General features: G+C 44.4%; 1 protein-coding gene across 1 annotated transcript in view; it reads left to right on the forward strand.

Annotated features, from left to right (window-relative positions):
- ITSN1 (intersectin 1) overlaps positions 1-12,224 on the forward strand; it is a 239,939-nt gene extending 227,715 nt beyond the window's left edge. Inside the window, exons 38-39 of the mRNA XM_007183719.2 lie at positions 300-473; positions 2,571-12,224. Coding sequence (XP_007183781.2) covers positions 300-473; positions 2,571-2,719 — 323 coding nt within the window. The 3' untranslated portion in view covers positions 2,720-12,224. The remainder of the gene's footprint in view (positions 1-299; positions 474-2,570) is intronic.
- The last annotated feature ends 1,379 nt before the right edge of the window (positions 12,225-13,603 follow it).

Here is a 13,603-nt window from a genome sequence, read left to right on the forward strand (position 1 = left end):
TGTGGTTTTGACACAATCTAGGGCTAAAGTGAGGAGACAGGAAAGGCTTAGTTTTGAAGCCCACTAATGTAATTATGTAAGTATTATGAATATTTAAGTATTACACTTTAAGTATGATGCTGGATTGTGTGAGTTTCTGCCTGGATTCTCCATTTTATGCAGCTTATTAAGTGTGGCATTGGAGGGAGATCAAAATGAGGGGTGTAGCGGGAAGAGCTGCCACATGGCTGTGACCCCGCCACGCTCACCCAGAAGAGCTGGGCGGCAGGCGGGAGTCAAGCAGGCTCTGTTCCCTCTAGGAAAGAGTAACCCGTACTGCGAGGTGACCATGGGCTCCCAGTGTCACATCACCAAGACAATCCAGGACACTCTGAATCCCAAGTGGAATTCCAACTGCCAGTTCTTCATCAAAGACCTGGAGCAGGAGGTCCTCTGCATCACCGTGTTTGAGAGGGACCAGTTCTCTCCAGACGGTGAGTAAAAAGCGGCCCCGAGGCACTCTTCCCCTTTCGCTGTCACTTGGCTTTCATGGATAAATATTTTCTACCTGGGAACTTGGTGCCCAGAATTTCTTGGGCTTCCTGCCAGAGAGATGAGGTTGGCATAAGACAAGACTCAGCATCCCCTGGAAAGAGGTCTTCACTGATGCCAGGGTGTCTCAGAGAAGGTGGACAAAGCATGCTTGGTCTAGAGTGGTCCAGCTGCCCTAGACAAAGACCGTGGTCCTATGCTTCCGCAAAGCAAGTAAATGCAGGGAGAGCTATACCACAAAGCCTCAGCCCAATTCTTTAGTCCTTGGGTAAAAGCTGTGGTGAAAATTCATAAAACTAGCCAGTAGAGCAAGACGAACATTAGCCCACAAAAAATGTGGCAGAATCAATCAGTGCCCTTTGGGTGACATTTCTGGTTAATTAAAGGGATGGAATTGTGTTGGCTGCATCATCCCTTCAACCAACTTTCTGTTTCTGCTTGAGCCTGGAAAAAAAATGGGACTGGCAATGATTCTGAGAAACTTCTCTCTCCCTTCCTCAACCCAACAAAAATAAGAGAGTAAGTTTAAAGACTGCGGTCTCAATTATATTCAAAGGAGTAAATTTAAGTGCTAGGAGTGAGGGTCCAGTGCAGGCATAATCTGTGCCAGGCTTAAATTGCTCCATGTGGCTTTTGTCTTTTAGTGCTTTTATATGAATTATCTCGTTGTGAGTTAGTTACTATTAATTATTGCCAAAAGATGTTCACATAGCTGGCTAAATGTTAGAGCAGGACCAGAACAATCTGACTCTTAAGTCTGGGCTCTTAAGCACTGTGTTTCAATGGCAATTTCTTAAAAAATTTATTTATTTTATTTATTTATTTTTGGCTGCGTTGGGTCTTCCATGCTGCGCACATGCTTTCTCTAGTTGCAGCGAGTGGGCTCAGTAGTTGTGGCTTATGGGCTCTAGAGCGCAGGCTCAGTACTTGTTGTACACAGGCTTAGTTGCTCTGCGGCATGTGGGATCTTCCTGGAGCAGGGATTGAACCTGTGTCCCCTGCATTGTCAGGTGGATTTTCAACCACTTAGCTACCAGGGAAGTCCCTCATTGGCAATTTTTATTCTGATAAATAAAGGCTTGAGGTTGGATTTTTTTTTTTTTTTTTTAGTAGTGAAATACCACGACACAATGGCAGCTCCACTAGAGTTTAAATTGCAAATCCTAGTATTGTTCTTACTTCAGAGATCATTTCCATGAAATGCACAAGGGGCAAAATAAACCGGTATCTTCCACCAGAAAAAATGCCCAGGTTTTAACCGTTGAAAGAAAAGCTGTTTCCTGTACAAGTGTTCCTGGATCATAGCATATTCCAAAAACTAATTGTTGAATGAAAAAATGAAGGAGTTAACGGTCTGGAGGCCGGTTTAACACCATTGTGCATTTGCACAGCATCAAAAATTGTTTCAAACATGCTCACATCCATTCTCATACTGACACTCAATATTTGATAAAAAGTGGTGTTGAGATTGTCCTGGGAGCACGGCTGGAAGCATGCAGCTCCCGTGCTGTCACCTCCTCCCCACCCCCTCGAGTTTGCTCTCTGGCACTTACAGTGGTACATTATAAGGACCAGCCCTTGTTCACCATCCTTGACTTTTCGAAAAGGAGTGTAACATCACGAAGCATGTTCCTGGGACAACCCCTAGGAGAAACTACTGTCCCAGAAATAGCTGACTTTCTTCCAGGCAATTTCTTTAAATTTCATGTAAGTTGCAAACTGTGCAGCTGATAGGACACCTGGTTTTGCATTGCCTCCCAGGAAGCTCATAGCCCTTTGGGGGTCCTCGGGTGGGAGGAAAGTCTGTGTTTTGAGCTCCTTCTGGGCTCTCCTTCATCCCCATCCTGGTACCTTTTTGTTTTCACTTCATTTAAAAATTATGCTGTCATTGTAGTCCCTGGATTCTCGGAAACTGACCTAACTCCCTTTTGGAAGAAGGAAGAGTATAACAACTTGCTGGGACATTCCCAATATGCCAAGTACCCGCCTTGAAGAGAAGGAATCCTCTCTGAGGAGGGTCTGTGTGTTTCTCCTTTCAGATTTTTTGGGTCGGACGGAGATCCGCGTGTCTGACATCAAGAAGGACCAGGGTTCCAAGGGTCCAGTTACGAAGTGTCTCCTGCTGCATGAAGTTCCCACGGGAGAGATCGTGGTCCGCTTGGACCTGCAGTTGTTTGATGAGCCTTAGGGAGCCGGCCCAGGGTGTGCTTGGCAGAGTTCCGGCCTGAGGCAGCAGATGCTGTCTGGAAATGGTGTTGCTTTTCGAGGACCACCGTTTGGTGTTCAGCCACAGGGCAACAGGACAGCAGAGACAGGACCCTCAAAGCTTCTGGGAATACTTCTTGACAATCCTTCCCCCTAAACAATTTCCCATTGTGTGAAGCAAAACTGTGTTTTCCTTTGTTTTCACTGCAGGGCTCATCATGGCTTCCAGGGTCTTTGAAATCCCATCGCCCCCAGCTACGTTCGGTTGGGAGTCTGGCCCATCCCTGGGCCTGAGGCTTGGGTCTGGTTACTGTAAAATAGATTTATAAATGCCATGTCTGTATTTTTGGAGAGCTCATGTAATCCTCCTGTTTCTTACCTCCACCAGCCTCCAGGTAGGCCCCCTGACCTATGATGCCGAGTCCTTGGTGTGTTTAGAAATAATCATGATGATCTTGTCATTGCTTCAGAATCTCATTCTCCCACTGGGACCTCATTTGAAATGCTCCCCTGCATCTGATCACTCGGGAGATGGTCTCCTGATCAGACACTGGTCTAGCTCTTTGAAGAGCTGGTCCATGGAAGATTCCAGCAGTTGTGTTGTTAGAGCTTTTCCAGTCTCCTCCAGGTCTTTTATTGCTAGATGTCAATGAAAACTATCACTGCCTACTATCAGGTGATCTGATTCTGATTTCCAGCATGCTTGGAAGGTGGTTAAGGAAGGTTGTTACCTACCAAGTTATACTCTGCTGGATTAGATCACTGCAGGTCACCTGAAAGGCTACTTTCCGACATTATGGGGTCCTGGTTGCCAGCCCGGTTGGAAAATTCTCTCTTGGCTTGGAGGTCCTGTGATGTTTCACAAGAGTAGTTGTTGGTGACCAGATCTGAGCCTACTCTTGCCTGATTATCATGGGAAATTTCCGCAGATGTCTTTGGTACGTTCCCCCCAAAGGCATCCCCAAAGTGTGAGAAGGAAAAGTGACAATCTGTGGAGGAAATCTATTACATGGTGGGGGAGAGACCCGAGAAGCATGCAAGCCCCTCAATTCCAGGGAAGAAGACCTGAGACTCTTTCCCAAACCCCACCGTACACAAGCAACCTCTCAGTAATGGAAAAATACATGGCGCGTTGACAGAGTCAGGAGTGTATGAACACGTGCCAAGTCTGGCTTGTGCTCTTTGAGTTTCTCTCCTTAAATGCCACGAGATAGGCTGCTTAACCACATGAGAACTTGATTCGCTAATGAAAAGCGTGGGCCGTATTTTGTTTGCATGATAATGTTCTCATAATCCCAGTTTGTCGTTTTCATGTAATGTTCTTTGCGCGTTCTCTCGGTCCTGAAATCTAGCTTTCCTGTGTGAGACAGTGTTCTCTTTGATTGCAGGTCCTTAGAATTTAATTAGGGTTGTAGAAACACTTTCTGAAGATAGCATCAACCTAGTGGCAGAGTGAACTACCCACTTTGCTGGGAACTGAATATGTCATGTCATTCTTTCCCATAAGAGCCCTGTCATTGTTCAAGCGATTTTTAAAATGTGTGTGTCAGAAAAGGCAACAAAGTTTACATTTCATACTTTTAAGAAACACTCTATTATTTATTTATTAAAGATAGTGTAGTCTTTTGTATCAAGAACAACAGACTTAAGTATTTTTTGAAGCAAGCAGATATACCCTTCAGTTAGAAACTCTCCACTGAAGACCTTAGAGACCAGGTTCAACTTCAAGCATGCATTCGTTTACCACTTTCCAGCAGCAGACATGGTTCAAATACTTTAAGTTTATATTTTTTGATGTTGTTAGGAAACTGTTTTAAATTAAATCTACGAATAGACCTACCAATCATGCTTTCCTATTTCTATAACAAATACAGTTTGTTCAGTGTACTTCTGAAGAAGGACATGTTACTATCGTAGAAAAAGAAGGGTTACCTGTGTAAATGGGGTCATATTGGGTCACCATTCCAATCCCTTTCTTTCTGTTCTCCCTTTTCTTCATCGGCTTTCTTTGCATGTGAATGCCGGGCATCTCGGTTCATGTAGGGAGGATGCGATGTGCTCAATGACAAACATCTTGTCGCCTTTTTAGGTCCACCAGGTCACCCACCCACAGAGTCCCATTATCGGAATTAATGTAGCATGAAGAAGCAATATGTGAATTTTTTTCCCACGTGACTATACTGAGCATCCTTTAGATGCTCCCCCAGGGTAGCAATTCTGTCCTTGTACTCACTGGGGTAATTTGTCAGGTGACTGATCCTCCTTACGGATGAGTTAGGCTGGCCCGCAGATCCAGCTGTGACTCATGAGTCGTGTGTGAGATACAGGAATCTGGGTGATGTGTGGAGTCTCAAATTCTTTGACCTCTAGTCCTTCCCTTCTACCTTTTGGGCTGCCTGGGCTGTGTTTCATAGAGATGAAATGTCCCTTGCCAATAACTTTCTATCACCTAACTCTTTGCTTTTGAAACACAGGGTTTCTCCAGGCCACTGCCTCCTGGCATTCTGACCCCAGCCCTCTAGACACCCCCGCAAGCTTCCCTTTTCTCTGAGCTACGCTGAGCTCCTCTAAGCCCAGCCAGGGGCCTTTCTGCTCACAGGGCTGTGCCCTGAGCTTCATTCAGACCCAGGGTTGGCCTGACACACAGAGAGAGACCTTTCTAGGCTGGGGTCTCCACGGATGCTTGAGAAACTGGGACCAGGCTGCCTACATGCCCCTGACCTCTGATGGCAGAGGAGAGAGAACGTTCATGTTAAAAGGATCATTCTTTTCTTCTTTGGTTTTTGAACAATTTAAGCATGACCTGAGTCTATGAAAGTAACTGATTTCAGCTGGTTGAGTAGCATTGAATTTATCTGAAAAAAAATTCCATCAGAAAATGGATAAATTGACCACTTGCATTGTCTCAGTGACCTGGTACCCCAAACTCCTGTCTCTCCAGGAGTTGCCTGGTGTAAGCGTAAAGCCACTGACCACAACAGAACAGGGGCGTTCTAGAATCTGATGGGACTGGAGAACAAAGGGGAGTGAATGAAGTGCTTCTGGTTCTATTTGAAAGGAGATCCTTGGAGTCTGTTTTAGAGTTTGCCAGTACTTTGTATGAGCAGAAAAAGACTTCTTTATCTCTACTCCAAATAATTTTTTCCTAGTTGGTTGGGCCTTTTTGATTCGCAAGAAGAATATTCGTTTTGTGTATGTAAAGATTTTAAGAATTTCCATTGGGAACAGCAAGTCGTTTTTCATTTTATTTCAATTCACTGCATTCTCCCTTCTCTTTGGGGCTGGAGATGAGCTTTACAGCGGACACTAGCACTTTGAAATGGACGCCTGCATACTTTAGAGGTGGCAGGGTAGTTTCAGACTTGAAGTTAGTGTGAGGTTAGCGATGGATCTGCCTACTCCAGATGTACTTGCTTTGAAAGTTCAGAGCTTCCTGTGCAGAAAGTGAGGTGATGACAACAGACGAGGCTGGATATTCTTGTTTGGTTTTTAGGATTAGGACTTTAACTCCTACCAGGTGGAAGCATAATCAGTGAAGCAGTGATACGGTGAAGCTCTGAGATGCTGTGGTCTGAGCCGCACTAAGGGGTATCTGGTAAAACTAATACCGCCTTCTCTTTGCACTCAGGGGTTCCTCCTGACTGCAGGGAATGGCTCAGATCTGATGCCAAGACTCAGCTGGCAGTGCCCTGAGCCATGTTTTATGGGGGCCACTTAGTATTGTGTCAATATGGTTGGGATGTTTATTGCACTTGGAAAGCAGCTGTTTATTTGAGCTAGAGGAAAGGAAACTTCTAGAACTCCCATTTCTTCACCCTGCATTGTGTCAGTTCCAGGATATGTTTGTAGGTCACCAGGCTCAACTAAGGTACATAACCTGCTATCTTTAGGAACCAAAATCTATTCCTGATAAGCATGGAAAACTCATGCCACATGAAAGAAAACTTCTAATAGCTCCCTATCTTGGGAGCATTAAAACCCAGATGCCAACAGTTGGAAAGTCCCATCTCTGGGTTGCGGTCTCTCAGTAACACAATCAGCACTGTTAATAGCGCATTGATCATTCAGGGAGTCCCCATTCTGGACCCAAACACCATCCGAGGGGCTGGGAGGTGGTAAGGAGGGGCCTGCCTTTGTGGCTTTCACAGACTAATTGTAGCTCTAACTTTAAGTCATTTGAATAACAGCCAGTGCTTGTAAAAATTCATCTCCACCTCCAAGTAATTATTTCAGTGACATGCAGGTTCAGTCAATTCCTCCACTGAAAGGAACCCTCTTTAATCTGGCCTCGGGGAACCAGAAAACACCCACATAATAACTTGTTCAACACTATGTGTGGTTGTCATATTTCAGGGTAAATTTGCCCCTACTGTATGTCAGGGTGTTTTGTGAGTCATTTTTTAATAAGATTTTGTTCTACTTTCTATACCAGCCTACAATGTTAAAATCATCTAAGAGAGTGAGTATTTTAGGATTCAAAGCCCACCAAATAAACTGTTCAGAAGTGGGCTTACGTGGTCAGCCTTGAAAAAAGTTGAACGTTTCTCTGATATTTACTGAGAATTATCCAGTAACCAGGGTTTCTTTTTATGCAGTGGAAAGAATGCATAGTTTTCTTCTAGGAACTCTGGTTTTGTACTTTTTTCATTGAAAAGAATAACATTCCTATGCGGCGGTGTTCCTAAAACTATGTTCCTTTGCATTTTTCCTCTCATACTCAAACCCCTTATTTCCTCCCGTTTCTCTGTCTAAACAGAATGGGGCCTGGAGCAAAGAGGGTGATGCAGGAGCCGGAGAAGGGCTGGGTGCTGGTGGAGGCTTTGCAGTGCCTGGTTGAGGAACCAGCAGCTGCCGTTCTACCCACTGTCACCGCTAGGGGGCGATCTCCCTGTTGGAAACTTGCAGGTCCCACTGGCGGATCCCTGGGCGCTGGCTCCACCTACTGAAGCTCCCGGGCATTGCTCTCGTGTAAATCACGGAAGAACTTGCTGGGTCTGGGACGGAAGGGGGGGTGGGTAGTTAGAAGCGGGCGTGAGACTCGAACCCAGCACCCCTGGGGTACCTGGTGACACCTTGCCTTTCTCTCCTGCTGGGGTTGGGGCTATAAGGGGTTCTTAGCCTTCCTGCCTTTTTCTGCATCTGTTTTGATGAAGGCCCCTGAGATTCATCCCTGCAGGGGCCTTAGGTGCAAGTCGGAGGTGTCCCCCCACTGCTGGGCTGACGCGGGACAGGTGCACTGGGTGAGGCACCCTCTCCCCAAGAAGGGTTCTAGAAGTAAGGTCCCCTCTGCTTGGATTGGATAGCAGAGTCTCTACTTGGAGACTATGACTTCTGGGATTTCAGATGTAAAGGAACTGTTGGGGCCATGCAGATCATTGCATTGTGTGTGTGTGTGTGTGTGTGTGTGTGTGTGTGTGTGTGCGTGTGCACCGGGAGGAATGAGTGGCTATGTGGATTGAACAGGAAAACAGGTTGGTCTGACCCTCCCAGTGTCACACTCAGGACCCGCTACCTAATTTGTGGGATGAGTGCAAAATGAAAGTGTGAGGTCCCTTGTTCAAAATTATGAAGAATTTTGAGGTGATGACAGCAGAGAATTAAACCAAGAGCAGAACCCCTTAAGCACAGGGTCCCATGTGACTGCACAGGTCGGACACCCGTGAAGCTGGACCTGGTCACACTGTATTTTCAGTTGATTTTTGAAGCAAGTGGGGCTTCATCTTTGGCTTCTTACTTTGTAAAGGCACAAATGGTCTGGACCAATCACAGGGTACAGGACCCGAGCCCCTAGCTGACAGATGCGCCTGGTCTCCGGGCTCCCAGTCTAGGGCAGGCTGCCGTGTGCCAAGAGGCCTCCAAGCCTTTACCATTTAACCCACTGATTTGAAATAAAACCCTTCCTTTTAGTCGTTAGTCATCCACTGGGGGCTTGTCTCCTCTTTGTTGGCAGGACAGGGAGGACTTTCCAGCCTCTGCCTTTCAAGTGACCATCCAGGTGATGGTAACAAGAACGCAGAGCTGGCGGGGGTAGGGTAGTGCCCAGTGCCCCTTCCGCTGGGGCTGGACGCTGCTCCTCCAGCTCCACTCCCTGGAGAGAGGGAAGCCAGCTGCCGCCCTGCCCAGGCTGGTCCCTGGCTCCACAGGTGTCCGGAGGGCTCCCGCTTCAGAGGGGCAGCGGCGTCCCAGCTGGGCTCTCCCCCATGGGATCCCATCCATGAGCAGGGTGATGTGAGGGGAGAGGAAAGACCCCACTGCGTGAGTAGCCTCGAGTTCTAGAAGACCACGTGCCGGGGAGGCAGCTGACCATGGAGTTGCCCCTCCTGCCGTGTGGTTATTGTTACTTTCTTTCTCTAGCGTTTTCTAGCACTCGGCTGGATGCTCCAAAACCTTTGCACTTCTGCTTTGTCTTTGCAAATCGATTTCACGTCTACACACACAGAGCAATAATCCCGTCTATGTTTCCCGATTCTGTCTGGGATTATAAAGGTTGCTAAGTAAAAATGTTGACAGAAAGTTGAACAGAGATATCAAATTCATCTTGCATGGATTTGATGGTGTCACTTTGAACGAAATAGCAAATTATAGCTTTGTTTCTACGTGTATTGCCGTCATCCAGACTACTGAAAGTTCAGAAGTGTTTTCTAGAGGCATTTAATTAATATTGTGTCAACGTTAGTTTTCATGAATGAACATTTTGGTGTACATTTTACAAATCAACACCCTTATAATGTCATCTGCTAAATATTCACTATTGGAAAGTAGATATTCTAGCAAGATCTTTGGTAATGATATTTATTTTAACACATGCATTTAAAACATACATTGCCAATAGCCCAAGTGTCTTTGAACTGTAAAACCAACTTCAGATCTTGTCTGCTGAAGCCCAGCAGGCTGAGGTCTGTACCCTCCTGGCCCACTTCTTTTACCCCTTCATAAAAGGGGTAGATAGACAACTTGGCAGTCATACAATTCATGTCCTATTGCCTTAGCTACATCAACTTTGTACCTTCACATCTATAGGTGGTCAATATATGTGTAAATACATGTAAACAGATGAGAATCTGCAACAAAAATGTCCTGTGTGTGATAATCAGTTCTTAGCTTCCGATTTTCTGCGTTTTATACAGTTTCCAGCTAAGAAAAATGCAGAATTCCACTAAATAAAGTGAAAAAGTTATGCTCTTTAAATGCTTTGTCCAGAAATCTCTGCTGTATGTTTATGGGAATGTCCATGACTAAATGTACATATAGTGTGTAAGAGGCTATGGTTAAATGTTGCATAAACTAACACAGATTCTGTAGTTATAAATATTTAACTTGTTATTGTAAAATGTGATTTGTCATTGAGAGATTATTTTTCTGTATGTATATGAGAGTATTTTAGGAATCTAATTTAAGTGCATAAAACTATAGAAAAAAAAATTAAAAACCTATCCCAGGAGTAGAAAATACTTAATCAGATTACTTGGGTTCAACCCAACTAAATTTCTTATATTAAAAAGAAAATCCGAGTTGCATACGTTAGAAATTCAAAGAAGTCATTTTTGAGGGGCATAGAATGTGATGAATTTAAATAAAGTGGGTGGTGTTGTGATAAACTGATAAGTACCTTCTAGCCATGACCTTGGATGAGACCCAGGTATTTCATTAAACAGGTAGGACAGGAGGATTGAGAGCCTGTTTCCCATCAGATCCGTGTGATGTGCTCCAGAAGCCTCCATGGGTTCTGGCTGATTGGTCAGGAATCTTGGGTGGACCTAACCATCCTTCTAGAGAATTCCTGACGTGGGAGGGAGGCCACCCCCTGACCCACCCTGGCTCACCCTTTGCAGTTCTCTTTCTGGAGAGATTCAGCACATCCCTTTGGTGTTTGCATTTTCCATGAAATTTCCTGGGGCATCCTCACCGTCTTCACCTATGGCACTGCTGGGTGGGTTGAAGGATGAAGTTTGGGGCTTTCTGGGTTAAGCTGTTTCTGGCACACAGAACAGGCAGCACAGATCAGCCTCCTAGGTGCCTGTGTCCATGATGGAGACCCCTGGGCAAGAGGCCTTCCTCTTTTTCCCTGTCCCAGAAAAGGGTCAGAGGTCCAGGCTACATCTGGGGCACAGACTTTTTATACTTTGCTACCAGAAATGTCCCTGCAGGCCACCTAGGGAGGGATGGAATGCAAAATCCTGTGAAACTCAAGGTCTAAACCCCTGAGAGGTGCATTCGGAGGTCATTTCAGGAGGTGGCAACCCCGTGAGTTCAACCCCTCCCTTAACAAGCTGGGAATGATCCGGTGGCGAAAATAGCCAGTTCCTGGTGATCGGGGGGTGTTGCATATGGATCAACATTTGTGGAAAGTTGAGGGCCTTGGCTTGAAAGGACAAATGGGGAGTGCGTGCCTTCGGTTTTCAACAAGCTGTGTGCTTCCTAATGCTGTCAACCAACAGTCAAAGTCCTTTTTCGACATGCCTGAAATTGGCAAATGCTGGAGTCCAAGTGACCTCCTGGGCTTCAGGGGTGTGGGGAGCTGTGATTTCTGGAAGCTTCCTGGAATCTCTTGTCATATGAGTAATCTGCAAATCACCTTGAGGAACTGTCCATGTGGATGTAACTGACTTTATTTCCAAACATGGAGCTGTTTAGAGATCTCTTTGTTCAAGGTGGCCAGGGAAGGCCATCTAAAGCCAGCCAGCAGAAGTGGACAAGCTCCGGTCCACTCACCCAGAATAAGTCCTGACCTTCTTCCTGGGCACCAAGCCCTCGTGGCTGGTGTGGCAAGAGAGCTGTGAGTGGGAATGAGTCAGCCAGTCAACCGCCCTTTGGGCCCTGGTTGTTCCAAAAGTCTGGGGTCAAGAAAAGCCAGAGAATGTGGGGTCCTGCCCAGTAGTGACTGCTTGAAGCCATTCCACTTAGCCTTCGTCCGTTTAGAAAAGAATGTATCAATCCTGACATGAGTCCTTTGTGTTTCCAGTGACAAATGGGTCACAGTGCTGGTGGCATATTGCTCCCCTTACAGTCCTGCCCAGGGGTGGGACTAAGCCACCCCGATGGACGTCCTGTTGACTGTAATATACTTCTGTTGCCAAATAATGGTACTGTTCAATTTCCCATCAAAGGGAGACTATATTGTTTGATGTGTAATGTCAATGGAGTTCCAAAAATTACTAGACACTATTATAAATTGTAGAATTATGTATTTGTCTAAGGTTTGATGAAGCAGGGCCAAAACATTAGGTTTCTTTTTTGTTTGAAAGAGGCTGAGGTTAGTTTTGCTGTCTGAGCATTCCTTTGGCACCTTATTATGTAAGAAATGTTAAATTTTACTGATCAAGATTATGATAACGGAGTTTTTTGGGTTTTTTTTTCTTCTTTAAACCAGTAGCAACATCAATACAGATGGCTATTCCTGTGTATCTTGAATCTAAAAAGAAGAATCTCTTCCAAACAACTCTTTGGTCATTTTGACCTGTATGGTTTAAATTCACATAGTTCATGAATAAAAGGAGAAAAACCAACCCTGTTACAGTGGATTGTTTTGGATTCTTTCTGCCCCACCTCCTTTCTGAGCAGACTGACAGCTGTGCAAATGGCATCTCTTCCTGTGTGTTTCCTTTTCCCACAGACAAGGCTCTAGTTATGGAAGGAAATTTATGCAAAAATAAACATAAAAAACCAAACCAAACCAACCACCCTTTCACCTCCCCCACGCCTTCTTCAGACAAATGTTAGCACAAAGTAGAAATGGATTTCCTGTACCAAGTACTTCTGAGAATTTCAGAAGTTCTATGTTGTGTATCATGAGACATGCCAGGGGAGGTGAGGGGAAAGCAAAAGTGAATATTGTCTTACAGAGACATTCAGAAGGATTCCTCGGGCTTTCTCCAAAGAAGTTTCCAACACAAAAAACTCCACATGTTCAGAACTTTGACTTAACTCTGGGTCAAATTAGCAAACCAACACAGAATTTTATTGTAACCTAAGTTTCCATGGGAAAGCTCTAGAATTTTCTTCAGTTCTGGTTTTAAGGTAATTCCTCCTTATTTCATCACTGATTTATCTAAATATGATCAAATCCCTTAAATTCGCTGGTTGGCTTGGACACTAGTTGAATTATTATAGCACATTAAAAAGACTGATCCTGAAGCAGCAAATCTTTGCCTTTTTTTAAACCAGTAGGCCCCATTTTTGATAAACATAAAAAATCTTAGGCCATTTTCTTGGTTGTTATTTGAAGTTCTAAAAATAAATTAAACGTCATTGAAAAACAAAGAAAATAAAGTACTTTTTCCAAACGACATCTAGTTTTCTCCGAGATTGACAAGGTCCCCCTGAACAGCTTGGTGGGTGGAGGGAATCACTGGTATAAAACATGTTGAATAATGCCTATTTCACCACATTTAGCAGCCAGCATAATCAAGGCAACATTTTGTTCTAGAATATCTATTGCTTTCCTTCTAATTCCAGAAGTAATATTTGTTAATGCAGATAATTCAGCAAACACAGAAAAATACAAAGGAAATAAAATCACTTAATGGGATATTCTTCCACACAAAAGTAAATGTTAGCATTTTGATGCACATTATTCCTGTTATTTTTCCATGCATGTGTGTGTGTGTGTGTGTGTGTGTGCATTGCATATGCATTTTAGATGCTCTTGTACTATTTATAACTAATAAACTTGAACACTTCCCTTATGCAAGGCCCTGTTCAATTACACAATTTACATAAATCATCTCACTTATATTTTGATTGCTTTCTTTTCAATCAGATCTATATCTATATAGCTATATCTATCATCTATCATCTATCTATATCTATCTATCTATCTATATCTATCTATCATCTATCTATCTATCTATCTATCTATCATCATCTA

This window comes from Balaenoptera acutorostrata, chromosome 4 (assembly GCF_949987535.1).
Source record: "Balaenoptera acutorostrata chromosome 4, mBalAcu1.1, whole genome shotgun sequence".
In the NCBI taxonomy this organism is placed as follows: Eukaryota; Metazoa; Chordata; class Mammalia; order Artiodactyla; family Balaenopteridae; genus Balaenoptera; species Balaenoptera acutorostrata.